This window comes from Lingula anatina, chromosome 1 (genome assembly GCF_051362555.1).
Source record: "Lingula anatina isolate TDL-2025a chromosome 1, LinAna3.0, whole genome shotgun sequence".
Classification (NCBI taxonomy): Eukaryota; Metazoa; Brachiopoda; class Lingulata; order Lingulida; family Lingulidae; genus Lingula; species Lingula anatina.
In genome coordinates, this window is record NC_141767.1 from 64894645 (window position 1) to 64916097 (window position 21453).

General features: G+C 36.7%; 1 protein-coding gene across 2 annotated transcripts; it reads left to right on the forward strand.

The window, feature by feature from the left end:
- Positions 1-6: 6 nt before the first annotated feature.
- Positions 7-21317, forward strand: LOC106161865 (uncharacterized). Of its 2 annotated transcripts, XR_015332040.1 has the most exons (17): positions 7-220; positions 1300-1680; positions 6424-6552; positions 7011-7165; positions 7374-7589; positions 7864-7939; positions 8113-8256; positions 8633-8781; positions 9160-9384; positions 13395-13515; positions 13809-13963; positions 14442-14559; positions 14840-15140; positions 15799-16076; positions 16283-16386; positions 18144-20666; positions 21035-21317. XR_015332040.1 is itself a non-coding variant. In XM_087001649.1 (16 exons), the coding sequence occupies exons 1-16, from the start codon at positions 202-204 to the stop codon at positions 18411-18413; spliced, it is 2841 nt and encodes a 946-aa protein (XP_086857775.1). In that variant the 5' UTR covers positions 7-201; the 3' UTR covers positions 18414-20690. The 2 variants fall into 2 exon arrangements, 1 of the variants encoding a protein (XP_086857775.1); XM_087001649.1 differs by lacking the exon at positions 21035-21317 and having other exon boundaries at positions 18144-20690.
- The last annotated feature ends 136 nt before the right edge of the window (positions 21318-21453 follow it).

The following is a 21453-nucleotide window of genomic DNA, read 5'->3' on the forward strand; positions in this document are numbered from 1 at the left end:
ACCCTTTCAGTTTTCATTAGGGATGCTGGGATATGTGGCTAGACATTCTAAGAGCAAGTGCTCTGGGGCTGGAGTTACGCTTTCAACTTCAAGCATATAGATACCCTCATTTGTGGGTTTCTTTGGCTTGACATGGAAGATTTATTACAAAACAAGAGATAATGTTTAAAATGTTTCCAGTTTGAACTACGTAATAGGAACATGGTTATTAAAAGAAAAGGTAAGTGATGGTATATATCTGCGAGTTCTGTGGATCTAACTTCTAAGACAGTGAGAGTGGCTAGTGTCAGGTTCACGTAGTTTACTTTATATATGTAGTAGTAATTCAAGTATTTTAGAGTGATGCTTGCTGATTGCCAAGTACATGCATTTGCATCTATAATTGATTAACATAGTTTGAACATTGTGAATTGACTGACAAATCGGACAAAATATGGTTTATTCTGTGAATACAATAAGAGGTCATTCCATCATATAAATGGATTGTCACTGTCAGTAGGGAAAAAGTTAAGTAGTAGTTTGATTTCTTCTGGAGTTAGCTTGTTAGGCAGCTGTAGTTTATTACCTATATGTACAATATCTGTGTGATGCACATTCTGGATTAAAACCGTGTAATATAATTACATGTACTAGTAATGCCATAAAACGATCGAGTTGAGTGCACAAGCAAGCAACTCCATTTAATTGTTACTTTTTAAAGTCTGGGGATTATTCTTGTGAACTAAACAATTGTCAACACTGAGGAACTTTATAATGTATGTTATGCCTTATAGTGAGTCTGTTAGTGCTACATGTACCGATACACTACCGTGTGTGATAGCGGTTGAAGTCAGGGCCCAGTAACTCGAAAGCATCGCGCATTGCAACCGAGCTCAAGCACCTCGATTTCCATATCTCCCCTATACTCGACTCATATGGGGTTTTGGAAATGAGCCTCGATCTTGCGCTCGGTTATAATGCATAATGCTTTCGAGTTACGGGGCCCTGGTCTGTGTTTTTATAGCTTTTTACCCTTGTGGCTTGTTGGTATCAAGTTTTCTCTATGTACACATGTTCTGTAATTGTTAGTGCTCTACAGTTCTCACATACATACCTAGTACATGTGCATGTATTTAGAAATGATGTCACATTTCTTAGATGTTGAGGGTTTATCCTTAACTGACAAGAGGATAGACCTGAAAAGAGTACTATAAAGTGTTAGTTTACAGTGTACGGAAGTGGAAACAGTGCCATTATCAACAACCAGCATCACAATGTCTTTTTGTAAAAAAGCTAATTTTTGATTCTGTTTGTTTTCAGATTTCCAGAAGGCAGCAGCTTTTATAAATGAATTTCTTCTTAAGCTTGGTGAAGGTGTGGAGTGTGCAGAGTTAAGGGATTCCCTCAACTTGACCTTGCTGTATATGCAGAGGTATTATCGAACATTAAGGTTGCGATCTCAGTCAAGAGAAAGGACAGATAATCAAAATGAACAAAATCTGGGGATGTCCATGCGGGGGCTGAGCCCTATGACTCCATTCAGAGATGTCCCCGACAAATTTCACTGGCGCTGGATAAATATCGACTGTCCTAAAGTATCAGGGAGTTTACCGCTGGAGGGAGATCTGGTTACTCTTCCTTTGGTTATTCAGGCAGCGAAGCAGGGAGACATCGAGTTAATTGAACAGCTATTGGAAAAGGGTAAGCAAGGTGTTGGATGATGTACTGCTGGTAGTATATAGGCTTACATGTTAGAACAAGTTTTTTCATTTTTAGATGAAACCTACCAGTACAGTTAATAAAATAAATATGAAGAGTGGTCCTTTTTAAAAAAAATCATTTAATGAAATTTTTCAACTTGATTTAAGGATCACTAATTATTTTATTGATCTGACATTGAATACAACATTTCTGTAACTAAGTAAAGATTTATCTTTGGAATAGTAGAGTACCTCTGTGGACAGAACAATATACTATTTATGTGCTCAATTGATTTTACACCCAGCAGGGAGGCATAGTCAGATAATTATGTACACTAGTGAATAATTCAAGAGAAAGAATGGATGAGAATTGGCATAATCTGTCAATAAATAATTGAATACTGTCCATAAACAAGGTACATGCAAAATCATAAATAATTATGTGAATTACCTCAATGCTAATTAATATACACTGTATGCTTTAAGACATGAAGTGTCCAAACTAGAATTACTAGTAGTTGCTTTTAAATAAGTGTCTTATATATGTTCACTAGTTACTCTTTAGAAACTTGGATTTTGTTTTGAATGTGTGTAACTAAAAAAAAATTAAGACGAAGAAATTTTTATTTTACTATATAGGCCATTAATTGTTTAGTATATTTAATAGATGACAGTGCTTTTCATGTTCCCGGGGAACCAGAATTATTTACAGATCAAATATGATTTGAAATAAAAAAAAATTAAAGATTCAGCAGTCAAATATGCTTCTTCCCAAGTAGCTACAAAGTAGACGATAAGTTGCATTTTATGCTGTGCTAAGATAAATCAAAGGAAGAAAAAGATAGTAATTCGACAATATTCCCTTTACTTGTTTAAAATTGTTATGCCAAAAAAGTGATGCCTTTATTTTCAAGCAAAGTCTGTTATTGTGGTAATATGAATTATGTGAATATGAAATATAATGGCTAACAACATGTTAATAGCAGTCAGAATGTCATGCTTTCTGGGTGAGCTGTTTTCCTTTTATGAATTCTGGACTTACTGATTTGATTCATTCAAATTTGATTTATTCAATTCAGTCAAAATTTTTTGTTTTATGCTATACCAGTGTTTACATGTGAAAACCTTGTTTTCCTTTAAATACAACTTAATTTGCTCTTTTGCATTGATTTATTTTGAAAAATACCCATCTGATCCATAACCTTTGAGTTACCAAGGTAAAAACCATGGAGTTCTACTGCCTGATCAATACTCTGAGGTATAATAATCTGGCAGTTAAATTGGAAATATTGATCAGGAGCTTCTTTTTAGGTGTCACAGGGGCTAATTTACTAATGTTAACGTCAGCGACAAGCATTAGCAGAGTGATATGTTATTACATCTGAAACATACTCCCTGACAATAAATTACATATGTGCAAAATCATTTTATCCTGATTGCGTTTCAGATCTGCTATGAAGTTGATCATATCAAGATTGATGAATGTATTACCAAGAATGTTCAACCTAAATGGCCAAAATCGTCCTGTTAAAATGGACCCTAAAGATGTTTTTTTTTTTTCCCCAGATTTAAGCTTTGGTTTTGGTACCTATAAACTCCTGAAGTTTTTCCACAGAACTGCAATTTAACATTGATTCTAAAGTACATCAGCACAAAATTGACACTTGAATACAACTCTTAAAAGGCAAATTCTAGCCTTAGCTTTAGACCACAACATGCACCAGCCCTGCAGGTGCCTAGCAATTAAACGGATTAAATCTCAGATCCAAGGTTAAATTTTTAAGCCCTAGCAAGGCTGGCACATGTGGTAGGCAGGGAGACCATTAGGGGATTAGCGACATCACTCTCAAGTTGGGTCAGCCATTTCTAATCCATGGACCAGTTAGTTCCTGGATCATCTGTTCTGGTTGCGACCATAGGTGCCCAAAAATCACGGACCATGCTTATTTATGACTGAAACGATGTTAAATCACACTGCTATGAAAAAATTAAACCTTCTGGAGTTTCTAGATATGTAAAACAAACCTTATGTAATCTTGGTAATACATTATTAATCACATGTATAGGCACTGCAAATGACTTGAGTTGTTCCTTTTACCTGCATCTAAACTTGTTTCTTGCTACCATGTTATACTCATTTGCCACACCATATTCCCATTTTGCTATATGTTAAGTTGAGGCTTTTATCAGTATATGGTCAAAATACATGTCACATATGAAAATTGGCAGTAATGGGTAATTTTTACAGAAGTAGTTCTTATCCCATTTCAAATTTTTTGTGCTTCAATTGTAATTCAGAATAAGCTTGAAACATATGATATCATTGTTGTTGCATATTAAAAAGCAGTAGAGAGGGGCCACATTGCAATGATATTTATATTTCATTTTTTGTGCTTATCTGGAATTTCTCTGGGGTCCTGCTAATGTATTTACTTTTACATTGAATCAGATAACAGAAAAGCTTTTCATCAGTTTTAAAGTAACAGGTAAATGTTATCTAAGTATTTTCTCCATAAAAAGGTCATAAAACAAAAGTGGACATGTTTTATGTGGTTAAAGATTAAGGACACGTTTAGTTTTACATGTACTTTTTTTGTCTCATAGATATAAATGATACAAAATGTATAGGCTGGGACCACAGCCCTTGCCCCCATTTCGACTTAACCCGTTCCTTTGATCAATACCAGCAAATAGGCACCCTTTGTGGGCTCCTCGATAAATCTAAATGCAAATGGAGATTTTGTTTGTATAGGCGTGTGCATTCTGTGCCCATTAACAACAATAGCTAGCAACTGCAAACACCATATAAATACGGAATTCCTTACCTTACAACATTTAACTTTATTTATTTTCTTTTTCACATGTCAGGCACCTGTTCTTTGTAGATGTTTGGTAATTGCTGTTGTTATAACCCTTGGCAATATTCCAAAGCAAAATTTAATTGTGCAGGTTGTTACATTGCTGTAGACTATGAAGCAGAATATGGGTGCAAATTTTCACTTATATTCCAAGAACTAAAAATTGTTAAACCCAGGCTGATGTTCATTTGTTTTGCTGTGACTTCACTTTTGTTACCTTTTAGGTGTTAACTCTATAGTAAATAGCACACCAGAATCATAGAATTATCGTAAATGTTACAGCTAACCACAAACCACAAAGCCAATTATTTATAGATTTTGTCTGTAAATGTAATCCATTGATAAGAGAGGGAAAGGTTGGTACAGAGTATTTACATACTGCACATTACTTTGCAGAACTTCATGCCCTGTACTTTCCCATTTTCTGTGGATTAAAATTGTTAAATAAACAATGAATAGTAAAGAAAGATAGAAAGCATCTAAGGGGCCATCACAAGGCCAAAGTATGTGGTGTAGGTGTGAAAGAGGAGTTGTAAAATCCATACGTTGGTGCTGTTTTAAACCCAAAAATGCACTTGATCTAGAAAGGACCTATGGAGCCTTTAAATTAAATCATTACAATTAATTAAGGAGGCGCCAACTTTTTCACACTTATGACACCTTAGGATACCAATATAAAAATAGTTATGACATACCTGTCATTTATATCTTGCAAAAAAGCTTTTATTTAATGCAAACATGTAGACCATATCAACTAAACACATTAGTAAGTCCAAATTTTTCATATATTGCACCTTCTTAAGAAGTGATAAGAAATATCGATATTTCAAACTTCATATCCATATAGGAAATCTATTTGAAAAAAGTAGAATTTGTGGGCTTATGATATCTTACCTTTAATTCTTTCTCTTCTATGCTACTTGATTTTAAAATTATCTTTTTTCATAATTAAATGGAAACACTGAAAAAACAATCTTTTCTTCCTTTTGAGTAAAAACAATTGTTTCATGCAACAAGGATTTCAGTTAACCTGGATACTGTGATGGAGTCAGAGAAGATAAACTCTACTTATTTTATTTTTGTGTGATTACTAGTAATATGATCTCTCTACATAAAATAGAGATTAAACAGCATTATTCTAAGCATATATTTAGCTTTATTGGTTGTCTGTCCATGAATATATATGTTGTCTCCAGTTTCAAACTTGACATTTACATCTGGGTTCTTATCAGATACATGTACTGAATCAAAATCTGCATTTGTTTGACAGACTGATATGTTTTCTGGCAGGTGCAACATTATCCTTTCTTTACTAGTAAAATCTAATATATTGCTCTCTGTTTCCTAATTATCCAACATTTCTAGCACATCAGTTACTCTGAGATTGCAATAATGACCTGTGTCTGCCATTTGAATACATATATAATCAGCAACATGTCTGAAAAAAGACCAATTTAAGTCACAATTGATTTTAGATATCCACAAAGAAGGGCAGTACAGCATAGCTGTTGTATGTGTACTATATACAGCATGTTTTTTTTTTTTTCATAAATGTCAATGCATGGTGTCTTCTCATTTCTGTACTGCATATATATGCAGTTGTTGGCTCTTTGAGCTTATGAAAACACATGGCATATGTGGGTTGAAGGTGCTTACTGTGTTATTCCTTTTGATTTGAAGAACACTTTGGATATACCTTTTAACATAAATCAATATATATTTGATCAGCCAGGTAATTGTTATCATTTTTCAAATTAGGACATCTAACATTTGGTTAGTTCTTTATATTGAAAAAGGGGTGAGTCAGGAATAACTGTTTTACAGAAGCACTTTTGAAGCACTTGATCAACTGACTATATTACCATCATTTTTTCATCTTGTTTCAGACAAACGCTGTATTGACCAGACAGACAGTCATGGGCGAACATGTGTAATGTATGCTGTCCACTTTAAGCAAAATGAGGCCTTGAAGATATTGCTAGACAATGGTGCTGATGTCAATGCTGTGGCATATGGTGAGTGAATATAGAGCAGTCCACAGTTTGTATTCAATAGCTGTGAGCAAACTTGAGAGAATCAGCAGAAGTTGTCCAGAGGACCTATTTCTAATATTCCAAACTTCTTGTGTGGGTGCTTTTAATCTTGCAAACGTACCTAAAAATAGTGCAAGCTCATGTTTAGTATTGAATGTGAAAGTTGTGTGCAACAAGCATACTTTTTTTAAAAATAACTTGTCCCTTATAGCTGTTTAAAGTTGGTTAGATTTACATTTTCTTGTCACAGATGGTCGTATATATATACCATCTGTGACAAGAAATGTAAATACTTTTATAACCGCACATTGAAGGTAGAAGGGATAGGTGGCTGATATATATCAGGAATAACCATTTGTATTTTAATGGTGCAGTACAGAGTCAGTGTCCTGTGTATATATGAGATGACCACACTGTTACAGTTGAAATGTGTTTTTCAGATGGCTCCACTGCTGTCCACAGAGCATGTTGTGATGGTCACCATGAGGCCCTGAGAATACTTATTGACCACCAGGCTGACCTGACCACAGGGGACTGTATGGGAAGGGCACCTGTACATTGGGCTGTCTCTGTACCTGAACAGGACTGTTTAAAGGTGAGCCAGCCTGCTGAGGAATGTGGAATATCTGTTCCTATAACATGAGATTTTTTAATTTGTTTTATATCAAGCTGATTTATAAATATATTTTATGCCACCAGACTGATTTACATGAATTATAATTTCCAGTGATGATAATATAAGTAATGAACATAGTTTTTATTATGGAATGTGCATTCTATCTGTCTGCTGGTCTTTCTTTCAGTTGCTGCTGGAACATGAAGTATCAATCAATGTGAGGGACAAGGACGGCATGACCCCCAGTATGTGGGCATGTAGGATGGACCACATCCAGCACTTTGAGCTGCTGACTTCAGTGGATGACCAGTGGTCAAGTGGTGATGGTCTGGAGAGAGATAACCATGGCAAGACATGGATGCATTGGTCAGTGAGGAAAACTGAACCTCTGGAGTGTCTACAGGTATATACAAATACAAAAGGTTTTGATTATTTTGCCACAGGTGTATCTAGGATCATAATGGCCTAAGTAGTGCAACAGGTGGCTGTGAAGATTTTGCTATTTTATCAACCTTATCTGATAATGTATAATATCCAATAAGCTGTACATGGGATATATAGTGCACTTGCACACATTAATAGATCTCACATACAAATACAGTTTCATGAAGGAACAATGTTACAAATATGTGAAATATAGGTATACCATACCTTATTTTGACTGTCATACATTCCAGACATTTCTGACTGAAGAAAGTGCAGCTATAAAGGACGATGAAGGAAAAACTGTGATGTTAACTGCAGCAGAGCAAGGTAAGGAAACAATCAGTATTCTTGATATCAAAGCCACTGCACCATTTCACAAAGAATCTTAAAACTAATACAATCTCTCATATACGTTTATGTAAGAAGTTTTACAGTAATTTATCAAATTCAAATGCATTTACTCTTAATACTATTGGAAATGTCCAATCCCCTGTCTGCAGGCTCTGTGGTTGCCATGAAGACTGTCCTGGAGATCGGTGGGGAAGATGTGATTTATGATGAGGATAACCAGGGCAGAACCAGCCTCCACCTCGCCACCATAGGGGGACACGGGGAGTGCATTAACTTTCTACTGGAACATGGAGGTAGTGTAGTGCTGGCCTGATCATGACTGGAATATCCACTAATGTTCCAGTTATGTGATATGACCTCAATATGAAACACCTTTTTTATAGTGATAACATGGCTTGTTTCATGTTGACAGCGCTTGAAAATGTGTATTCAGCTATATTTTATTTAAAGAGAACAACAAATATAAAGGAGGGCTGATATAGGATCTGGCATACAGCAATTTAATACAATTATATTGTTCAGGGGTATTTGTATTTTTCAAGTATTTGATAGTTTAGCAATCATGTGATGTTCAGTCAGTATACACACCGTCTGCTTGAAAGACTATCAAGTAAAATTAGAATGCATGAAAGACAGGTATATTTTAACCTTCCCTTGTTTTGACACCAGTTGATCTGTCGAAGTGTGACAAGAGCAATGCAACAGCCATGGACTACGCCAAGGCCCGTCACCTGAACTACAGCATGATGATATTGTCTGCATACCAGAGACAGAGAGACAAACAGAACAGGAAAATTCAAGGCAATAGCTCACCTGAGGTAAGGGTGACTAGAACACTTGTATAGCATGGGTTTGGAATAATATTATGTGTATTCCACAAAATTTAAACAATACATGCCACTGTTTCAAGGGAAGAAGTGATGTGTTTGTGTAAGCATGTTAAGAGAGATATACTAAAACAGGAGTTGACACTACATATAGTGATTTTCACTTTTGATTTTGACTACATTTTGTCTATAATACATATTACATATATTATAATAAGTAGTATAACATTGGCCTCATGTCCCTGGCAGAGGATTCAAAAGTTTTTGCAAGTTTTAATACTTGGGTCTTTATAACCACACCACATGTGAACGAAATAAACTTCCGAAACCAGAGTATTATTTCTCACATTCCATCGTATATTTTAATAGCATGATCAAAGTGACGAAGAAAACAAAGACAATAACTTGACAAATAAGCACCAGGTGGCTCCTCCCCACCCTCCCAGCCACCCTAAAAGTGGAACCACACCAAAACAGCAAAACGTGAAGCAGCAGCACTGGGGTCACATGGTGGCTCCAGAGGAGCAGGACTCTGGTCACAGCACACAGGGGGAGACAGAGAAGCCTAATACTAGTGACAAAGAAATTACTCAGGTAAGAAGTCCTTGAGGTTTAGGCTCTGTTCACATGGAAAATCTATTTTCTAAAAAATCTAAAAATCTATTTTCGGCATCTTGTGATTACGGTCTGTGCCCTGGATATCCCGCGGCGTAATTACTGGCAGCGCCAGCGAGTTACTTCCAAAGTTGTAATTAATTCTCGGCTGTGCTCGGAGGAGATTCTGATACCTTGATGCATGCGCAGTAGGAAGTTACTCCAACTTGTTTTGCACTACCAATAGCCATATTATGCGTCTGTATGCTTGAGTCGTCACAACTAAACTGATGAACTTCACAGCTTAGAGATACTACTGCCAGTAAGTACGCCGCGGGGTATCCAGGGCACAGACCGTGATCACAAGATACCGAAAATAGATTTTTCTAATTTTGTATTATTGTACCACCAGCGTAGGCGCTGGCGGTACCCATGGTTTTAGTCCCGACCCGTATGTTCCGCCGGCTCCTGCGGCTCCGCCGGCTCCTGCGGCTCCACCGGCTCCTGCGGCTCCTGCGGCTCCGCCGCCAAGTCACCGTTACCGCTTCTCCTCCTAGACGGTAAGGGCCCCTGTACCCATCTCTTGGATTTAGGTCACCTATAATCTCAACTCGTTCCATGTAAAATTTGGGCTTTGTCGGTATTGGGGTCTAGGTGTGGCACTCATTGCAATGCACCCTTGTCTAAAAATGGCAAAATTAAATGCTAATTATCTACCCTAAGGAAGGAGTTATGGGAAAAATTTCTACAGACAGCTTTCCAAAAGTCATATGTGTAGTTTTCAAATATGCCCTTGGATTTGACCTTTGACCTTTATTTCAAGGTCAAACGGGCCAAAATTTTCAAAAAAATTAATTTTTTTACGAAAAAAATTTTTTTTGCCCTGTTATTCAGACACCACGCAGACTTAACCAATAATATTATTGGAAAGTGTTACCCTTCGGGTCATCTTTCATCTCCGTGAATTTGGGGTCAATCAGTGCATTTTCACGGGAGTAGCGGCCATAAGATACCGAAACTGAAAACTGTCTCTAATTTGGGAACCGTTAATGCTAGAGACCCATTCTTTTTTGCATTTTGTAGAGCATGTAAAGCCCAACACTGGAGGTGGTCTCGGTTTTTTTGTATTCCATACGGTTTTCGAGTTACACTGTATCAAAAAGTACATATTGGTGGTGAAAGCAAAATGTGCAGTACGGTAATGGATAATAAATTTTGAACTCCGGAAAAATAAAACATAAGGCTTGGCAAAGCAGACAACTTGTGGTCAAAAATGACATTATTTCATCAAATTTGAACTTCTGGAACTTCAGAGCACCTCCCATTTTAAGAATTTTGACCAAAATGACCTTTTCTTTATTTTAATTAATTTTTTCTGTAGGAAATTTATGGCACATTATGGTAATTCCAAAATTATAACATTTAGTCCCTTATATCTCCAAAACTGGCAGAGATAGGTCTATAGTTACTATTGAAGTTGAATAGGAAGTCATATACTGGCAATCTAAATGTGACCTTAAAATTGACCTTTGACCTACTTTTCACCATGAACTGAACTTTGCAAATTTTGCTTCCCTTTTATCTCCAAAACTGGCAGAGATAGGTCCATAGTTACTATTGAAGTTGAATAGGAAGTCATATACTGGCAATCTAAATGTGACCTTAAAATTGACCTTTGACCTACTTTTCACCATGAACTGAACTTTGCAAATTTTGCTTCCCTTTTATCTCCAAAATTGGCAGAGATAGGTCCATAGTTACTATTGAAGTTGAATAGGAAGTCATATACTGGCAATCTAAATGTGACCTTGAAATTGACCTTTGACCTACTTTTCACCATGAACTGAACTTTGCAAATTTTGCTTCCCTTTTATCTCCAAAACTGGCAGAGATAGGTCCATAGTTACTATTGAAGTTGAATGGGAAGTCATATACTGGCAATCTAAATGTGACCTTTAAATTGACCTTTGACCTACTTTTCACCATGAACTGAACTTTGCAAGTTTTGCTACCCTTTTATCTCCAAAACTGGCAGAGATAGGTCCATAGTTACTATAGAACTTGATTAGGAAGTCATATACTGGCAATCTAAATGTGACCTTTAAATTGACCTTTGACCTACTTTTCACTATGAACTGAACTTTGCAAATTTTGCTTCCCTTTTATCTCTAAAGTTACGCTGTATCAAAAAATACATATTGGTGGTGAAAGCAAAATGTGCAGTACGGTAATGGATAATAAATTTTGAACTCCGGAAAAATAATACATAAGGCTTGGCAAAGCAGACAACTTGTGGTGAAAAATGACATTATTTCATGAAATTTGAACACCTGGAACTTCAGAGCACCTCCCATTCCAAAAATTTTGACCAAAATAACCTTTTCTTTATTTTAATTAATTTTTTTCTGTAGGAAATTTATGGCACATTATGGAAACTCCAAAATTATAACATTTAGTCCCTTTTATCTGCAAAACTGGCAGAGATAGGTCCATAGATACTATTGAACTTGAATAGAAAGTCATATACTGGCAATCTTACTGTGACCTTGAAATTGACCTTTGACCTATTTTTCACCATGAACTGAACTTTGCAAATTTGCTTCCCTTTTATCTCCAAAACTGGCAGAGATAGGTCCATAGTTACTATTGAACTTGAATAGGAAGTCAAATACTGTCAATCTTACTGTGACCTTGAAATTGACCTTTGACCCACTTTTTATCATGAATTGAACTTTGCAAATTTTGGTTCCCTTTTATCTCCAAAACTAGCGAGATAGGTCCATAGTTACTATTGAAATTGAATAGGAAGTCATATACTGGCAATCTAATTGTGACCTTGAAATTGACCTTTGATCTACTTATAATCATGAACTGAACTCTGCTAATTTCTTTCTCTTTTAACTCCAAACCTGGCAGAGATAGGTCCATAGTTACTATTGAACTTGAATAGGAAGTCATATACTGGCAATTTACTGTGACCTTGAAAATGACCTTTCACCTATCTTACGATGAACTTAAATTTGATTGTACCATTTTTAGTTTCATATATTTTTTGCATATATTGAAAATTCTTGTTGATTGCATGTTTACATCTTGTCAAGCACAAGACTGGTGGCTGTGTCCCTTATTTTGTGTATGTGGGGGTCTATACGAATGCGCTTGCTCCAGCTGGTGGTACAATATTCGGAGGCGGTATCGCCTCTCTGATCCTCTAGTTTTGTTTATTGCTTCACACTGTCAGAGGGACAGAGTTCCTTACAAACATGGTTTTTGTTGGATACGATGTATATGATACTGTTCAGAGAAGTTTGTTGGATATGACAATGACACATGAAACTGTTTAAAGAACTATGTGAAGCAGATATACTGCAAACACTGCTAGAAGTTGGAAAACAATATCATAAAGTTGTTATGGAGTTTTTCACTCAGATGATTGAAGGCTATTGCCAGGTTTTCTGCATGATCTTGATCTCTTTTAACCCCTGTTAGCTCTTCTTACCTCTTAATACAGATGCAGAAAATTGAAAGATCCATCATAAGGGCCATTCAGAATAGGAGATCTGAGTATAACTGGTCCAAGGCTCAAATATGATGGGCCCTACATGAAAGGAAGACCGTTTAATCCTGTAATGGTCTCTCCGCCTCTCACATGCCTTTCCACGCGTCTGGTGGAATGGAGTAGAGATTTAATTACAGTGCCCCTGCAGGGATGATGCGTGGGGAGACGTGTGAGAGGCGGAGAGACCATTGCAGGATTAAGCAGTTTTACTTTCATGTAGGTCCGCCATATTTAAGTCGTGGACCGGTTAGCACTCTGATCTTCTCATTCTGAATGGGGCCTTAGTGCTGCTGTGAAGTTTCAATTCTAATATTCCAAAAGAGAGAGAACTTCATGTATTTTCCATGTCTTTCTTATTAAAATATTTAATAGTGTTTTATATTGTATAGATATAACTATAATTGTCATTATTCAATATTTTCAACTGAACTGTTTATTCATTGGTCACCAGGACAATGGTGTTGGGGAGACCTCTACAGGTCAGATGATGAGAATGGAGAGCGTGGAGTCCATGGAAGATGAGAACAATAATGAAGGCAAACAGCAGCCTGGCCAGGAGCAAGCACCAGATGGTATGTCTTCTGGAACAATGCACAATGACCACGGCTGTAGATTTTCTTAATTACACAAATTAAAGACAAACAGAACCTAACTGTACTTTTTTCATAGCACAATTTAAAGATGAACAGAATAAAAATGGTTAGATGAAAAACCCAGTATTCAGTACAGAACTCACCACATTAGCAATATTTGGTTCAGATATATAAGAGAGCATACATATTACTGTGAGTCATTCAACTTACAGGTATCTAAACAAATGTGTGTGTGTGTGCAATCCTGTGTATTAACATATATTTCGTTGCAGATGAGGAGGACCATTCTGTCAGTATAGGTGGGATGGATGTGTCAGATTGTGAAGGGGAAGAAGAACAGAGGGAGAGGCCAACTACACCACACCCACAGAAGAGACACCTGCCATCCCCACCCACAGCACCACCAAGACACCATATACCTACACCAGTAAGATACTGAGCTTATAGATTAATGAATTTATTTTTTAATTAATTGATTAATTTATATTTATTTATTGTAATTTTACTAAATTATTTGCATTTGTTATTATTTAGTGATGAATTTAAAAATCTGTTTAATTTTAAATTTATCAAAATCAAATGAATGTGATCTCAATAAAATAATATATAGCAGTTAATGCTAGAAACGTCTGTTTGGTATTATGGTATACATTATTTGGGGGGTAATGGCCTAACAGGACTTAAATATATGATACCAGAATGTAATGAGGTATGGCACAGATCAACAAATCAATTTTTTTATTCAAACAACAAAGTTCAAACTAGCATGTAAAGTGTTTTTTTTTTTTTTTTTTTCTACTTCTCTGGCTAAATCAAAAATTAACCTATAAACAAAAAATTAGTGTGACTGTAGCCATGAGAAAGTTGTTAAGACAAATTTTGAATAGACCATTTTTTGTCCCTAGATGGGATCCGCTCTGTCTCCAGTACCAGTGCCTCCAGTACCAACCCAGGCAGTGGGCCAGACCTCACACCCACCACCACTGAAAGATGTCCGGGCAGGAAACCAGAATAACTTACAAGGTGGGTGAACATGGCATTTCACTGTATAAAAAACATTTATTTTATAGTAGACTGCACATTGTGTTGGTTGAGAACTGTTTATGCCTCTCATGTGTATTGTCTATTTTCATCAATGCTGTACCAGCCTCAGAATTTTATAGCTTCTTAAAATTCTTCAATTTTTGACAAAAAATGAATTCTGCGTTATGGTGTAAAAAGTTCACTGCAAACTCATTAGTGTGTTCCATGATCTAATATGACTAATATGGAGACTGACTAGAGTGTATTGTTCTGTATCCAGGCCCAGCTGTTCCTGAACCCAGAAAGATGCCAGTGCCACCCCCACAGTTGATGCCCCTGGGAACCCCCATGAGCCAGGAGGACCCAAACAAAGGGAATAAGAAAACAAAAAAGAAGAAGAAAGGGAAAGATATGAAGGGGGAACAAGGTGGTGCAGAATTGGCACCTGTCCGGGGATACACAGCCCCTATTCAGGCCCCTTTGCCACAACATCATCCAGTTTCCCCAGCTGGAGGCCTCCAGCCCCCCAAGGGAGGCCCAGGGGTGCACATGCAGAAAAATGGACCACCCCAAGACCAAAGGTAAGATTTGAAAATCTTGAGCCATACTATACAGCATTTTTTTTTACTGATTTCGATGCTTTTTTTTTCTTTCATTTATTTGAAGTTGATAAGGAACATTGGCTGTAAAATAGTAGCTGTAGCTGCAAGCAGAATATCTTACAAGATAGGTGAAGATGCCTTTTGAATAAAACAAAACCTGTTTATTCCATGAACTGCAAATTTTGTTGGTTGAGAACAGTTGCCTCTTATATGAAGTGTTGTCTACTTTCATCAGTGCTACACCAGCATTAAAATTATACAGCTTCCTAATTTTTTTTCAAATGCAGAGTTTTTAGAATTTCTTTTAGGATAATTACTATTTATCAAAAAGTGACATTAACATTAAGATTATCAAGACATCATATTCAACTTCATCAATTAGACAGTATGCAGAGAAAACTTAATTAAGAAGATCGGCATCTGTGTAATCTTATTAAGCATTATTGTAAATTGAAAGATGTCTAGATAAACAGCAGGAAACAACCTGTTCCTTCAAGTTTTCATGCACTTATATTTCAGTGGATGTTGTTCATATTTAAACAATACGGTGGGTTTGACAAAATGACTTTTAAATGTAATATAAGTGGTATGAATAATATATATATTTATGGTGACATGTGCAATGTGACTACTCCAGGATGTCTCCAGAGGGTCAGTGGTTTGATGACCAGCAGCAGCCCCCACCCCGCCCAGGTGCTCCTCTGCCCCCTCACTCTCCGCTCCCAGCCCCACCCCACGGGCGGCCTGCAGGTGCCCCTCTCCCCCCTCCAGCCAGGAATGGCGGCGGCCAGCAGCCTCTTCACACAGTACACCAAGGACCCAGGCTCCAGAGAATGGAGAGTGAGGAGAATCTGTCTGCACTAGACCTGGATGACAGTGAGAGCAGTGGCCAACAGCTGGCTATGTATGAACAAGGTAAACTGGGAAAATGGTTTATATTGTTATTGGAGATAGTTAAGTGTATTGGAAAAAAGGTTTTTTGGTTGATAGAGGTGCATGTGTGATTTATCAGAAATAAAAGAAAAAATTCAATAATTCAACAGAAATCATGCTTTTGTATAACTACAAACTATACATAGGTATGTCAGTTATATGGCGATTATATTTTTCTGTAAAAAAAGGTGTTCCCGTGGTACCAAATGGGCCAAACTCAAGGTACCCCCCACCTAACTATCATGGTCCACTGGCTAGAGACCAGGGCAGACATCTCATGGGACAGAGACAGGTAGCTGGTATTGCTTTTTTGTACATTTCCCAATTAAAAAATATTTGGATATTAAATTTTAATTAGTACCGCCAGCGTACACGTACGTACACGTAGCGTACTCATGGTTTTAGTCCCGACCCGTCTCGTACAGCTCCGCCGGCTCCTGCGGCTCCGCCGGCTCCTGCAGCTCCGCCGGCTCCGCAGTCGGGCGCCGGAAACAAGTCACCGTTACCGCTTCTCCTCCTAGACCGCAAGGACCTGTGTCCCCATCTCTTGGATTTAGGTCACTAATAATCTTAACTTGAACACCCTGGTTTTTTTGTCTCCGTTGGTGCACTGGCCTGGGCGTGACGCTTGTGGAAATGCACCCTTGTCAAAATTTTTGAAAATTCAATGCTAAATATCTCCCAAACCAAAGGAATTATGGGAAAAATTACTTCAGAAGTCTGACCGAAAGTCATATGTGGAGATTCCAAATATACCCTTGGATTTGACTTTTGACCTTTTTTTCAAGGTCAAACAAGCCAAAATTTTCTAAAAATGGGAATTTTCTGTAAAAAAATATTTGTTTGTGCTAATTTTTGGAAACTACACAGCCCTAAGCTCTCCTGTTATAATGAGGGGTTACCATTGGGAACTCCTTTCATCTTTGAGAGTTTGGGGTCAATCGGTGCATTTTCACGGGAGAAGCAGCCATTAGATACCGAAACTGAAAACTCGCTCTAAATCTGGAACGGTAAATGCCAGAGACCTCTTTTTTATTGCATTTTGTAGACCTTGTCAAGTGCAATACTGGGGGTGGTGTCCATTTTTTTGTTTTTGATATGGTTTAGGCGTTGCCCTATATCAAAAATTACAACATCGCAATATTCAGTGGGGAAAATGTGAAATACTCCAAAATTAGCAGAGATACGCCCATAGTTACTATTGAACTTGAATAGGAAGTCATATACTGGTAATCTAACTGCGACCTTGAAATTGACCTTTGACCTACTTTTCATTATGAACTGCACTTTGCAAGTTTTCTGATCTTTATATCTCCAAAACTGGCAAAGATACGCCTATAGCTACTATTGAACTTGAATAGGAAGTCATATACTGGTAATCTAACTGTGACCTTGAAATTGACCTTTGACCTACTTTTCAGTACTGCACTTTGCAAGTTTTCTGATCTTTATATATCCAAAACTGGCAAAGATACGCCCATAGTTACTATTGAACTTGAATAGGAAGTCATATACTGGCAATCTAAATATGATCCTGAAATTGACCTTTGACCTACTTTTCACCATGAACTGAACTTTGCAAATATTTTAACCCTTATATCTCCAAAACTGGCAGAGATACACCCATAGTTACTTTTGAACTTTAATAGGAAGTCATATACTGGCAGTCTTATTGTGACCTTGGAATTGACCTTTAACCTACTTTTCATCATGAACTGAACTTTGCAAATTTTCTATCCCTTATATTTTCATTATATATTTTATAATTAGATTTAGTAATTTTTTTTTTTTTTTGCTTATGTTTCAAACTAGACATTTTTGATATCACTTTGCATTGAGACGGAAATAGATGGAAATAGTATGTAAAGGAGCAATTGGAGTTGTTATCCATTCTATCACTATTCAAAATGAAATTAAGGAATATAAGCATACATTTTGCTGAGATCCAGTGAAACTATTTTCACATATATTTTGCCTTTTCAATTGTCAGATGTCAGAAACCCATCAAGTGTGGTAATAATTAAAAGTACAACTTTTCTTTCCATGCAGACAATGGAGGTTGTTAAGATGCATCCACAGGGTGTGCCACGTTCAGCTCCTCCTGGCATGCGTGGAGGTCATCATGGCCCAGGTCAAGGTCACAATGGGCCAGGTCAAGGTTATCATCAGGGTCAATATGGTCATCCAAATCAACATTCAGGGCCACCATACCCACTGGCGCCTCCTGTTGGAGGTCAGAGGCAGCAGGGTTACGGGCGAGGCATGCCCCCACCACCCATACATCCTCCACATCCCCCCATGATGGGGAACAGACACTAGGGACATCTGGTGGTTAGCCCTGCATAGCAAAAGTGGGTACTTCCTCTTCAAGTAATACAAACTATGGGAAAAGATTTAAAATGGCTGGGAAGATGGGATGGTTGCTATATATACTCTGTACATAGAAATGGACAAGTTAAGATATTTTGACTAGTCTTACTGTATTTTACAAAATATGAAGTTGATGCCCTTTCTGTGTGTGTTTGTGTATTTTATATATATACATATGTATGTATGTATGTGTGTGTTTACATATTTAAAGTCCCATAGTTCCTTTGTGTTTAGACTGTCATTTCTAAAACCCCACTGAGCAGGTGTTCCCTGTTGTTTCAAAAACAAACCCCTTGTTTTATTGATCACAATCATAATGTTTCAGTGTATTTCATACAGTGAAAAGCTATTTAGCAAGCATCTGTTCATTTGTTACTAGTTATTTTACAAAGTGCTGTATTTAGCAAACATCCCAAGTTGACACTGTTTCCATGAAATTACAAGACAGAATGTTGACAAATATTCTTAAACCCTCAAGCATTATCTGATATTGATTGAAAGCATATAGTGGGTTATACAGTGTACTATGATATTGTCACTCTCTACGTACTAATGGATTAATATTTTCCCTTCTATTTTGGGTTCACAAGGTTTGTACTTACCTTAATTGTTCATCAAGGTAAAAGAGTTTAATGGATTTGGCCAGGGAATAGAAAATAAGAAGTAAAAAGTACACAGAACATGGAAAATTTTTTATACTAAATTATGTTATGGAACTGTATTTTTCTTTTGAACACTATAACAAGCAGAAGTGATTTGTTTGGGATTTGAAAAAAAAAATCAGTGCTCTGGTCCATTACATGCCCTAGTGGACATATATACATACAATCTATGTAGGAATTGTTTTCATGGTACGGTATTATTAATTTTATCAGCTATTTGGTGGTAGTCTTTCCTTAAAGTTTGTGTTTAGCATTATGAGCATAGTCATTTGTTTTGATTATATACTAGTGTGAATGGCAATACTAACCGGCATAGATTTGTTTGCAATATAATACTTATGCTATATACTAGTCTATACAGATTTAACTGCTATGATATACTGGTGCCTGAAGTAGATAAATAACCAGGGTTTCACTTTCAACAGATTGTGAAAGTCAAGGATGTATGCTTGCTGAGCAAGTAAAAAATAAACAGAAAAGTGTAACATGATAATTAATATTTCAGCATATATAAATGTACATTGTTTCATGTATTTTGTTGTGCAAATTATGTAGGAAGTGACTGGTGTACTTGTAACACTGAAGTTGTTTATTTCATGAAACTGTCTTGTATATAGAAATTTTCCGTCCTTTGTGAACTGTTAAGACTGTGATATATGAATCATATACCTGTAAACAGATACTGTTTGGTGATGTGTATGCTATTTGCTATACATGGAAGGCAGAGTAGGCCTGGAAAAAGATTTAGGTACATTTGATTGGAGTGGGTTACTGACATTGATGGTTTTGGCATAGCATATCACGATTGTTGAGGTACAAATAATCTATCAGAGGCTGAAGTTACACCAGTGCATCATGATTAATAATGCAAAAATAAATGTATGTACCTTTTGAGTAATGTCAGCCGTGGAAGTCAGAGAATCTTATTTATGACCTCCTGAGGGCAGAACAAATATACTATATAAGTGTATATATGGTGAAAGAAAATGGATACCTTTTGTTTGTTTAAAACTTTTATAGTAACAAATGTCATGCAATTTAAACAAGTTTCGTAACACTTCATTTTACTGGCAAAAGTGAAGGTCGATCATTTGACTATTTACTGTATTTGTTTTATTTATTTATTTATTTTATTTATTTATTTTTTTGTCTTTGGATCTTGTTAGTACTCCGTCCGTTTCTTTAGTTTTTATTTCTACACGTTTGTTATACAAGGTGGCTTTTAGTTGATATTTAGAGGAGGCGCATAATACGTGTCGATATATTTTTATAGTACAATATTTTGTCTTATGTGAACTTACCAGTTTATAGATTGTCCTCCGTTGGACTATTGAGAGTCGCTGGAACACGCAACCCTTATGTTAAACGAAACACCTTTGAAATATTTTATGACAAGAAGAATTTTTTACAATTATCATTGTTAACATGAATTTCATATTTGTTTCATATGACTTGCACTGAACCCAGGTGCCATGTCTGTCGCTGATCAGATGTCCTAGTAAATGTTCTCTTTCATATGGGGTACCAGATCTCTTAAAAGGTAGAATAAAATTAAGGAAAATGTCTTGATATGTGTTGTGGTGTTTGAATGTGCAACCTTGGCTTTCTGACGGATTTGATATAACCTAGACGGCTGGTTTCCAAGTGAAGCAAATTTTTTTAAAAAGTAATATATTTCGTAAATCAGTTGTCGAAGAAACCTGACACGTGGCGTGCCTATGCTATGGAGTCTTGGCTAAAGTTTGTCGAACTCCCCTGGTATTTCAAAGGCAACCATTTTCACTTTTTCGCAGCACTTGTTCACTCGTCATCGTTTTGATTGATTAAGATTCGCCACATGGCTTTTTGACAAAATGCTGTTCAGGAAGTGAAGGCAAAAAAGTGTTAATGATCCATTCTTTTATGCAGACGGTTGAATCAGAAGATTGAGCCCACCAAGTACTGGTGAGAAGACCGAGACGCCACCCAGCACTGTGGAAACGAACAAAGTTGGAGTACAGATAATTGTGCAAGTACATAAAAGAGGCGGACTCCGGGTTTATCCCCCTCCGTTTGTACTTCCCAAATACAATTTAACATGTGGCAGCGAAACCAATTTCCTAATTCGGGATATTGAAAAAAATTAGAACGAGAGAAGTTGCTTCTTTTCGCCCATTGAAGTTGAAAATGGCAAAATAGGCTTGTATTTCGATGAAAATACTCTATTAGTGTAATCGAAGCTGATTTATTATTATAAAAGATGGGTATTCTCAAGAATCCTGAAAATCTTGTTCTTAAGAATTATGCAAGGTTAATCAAAATATTAATTAAAGTAACAAAATGTACAA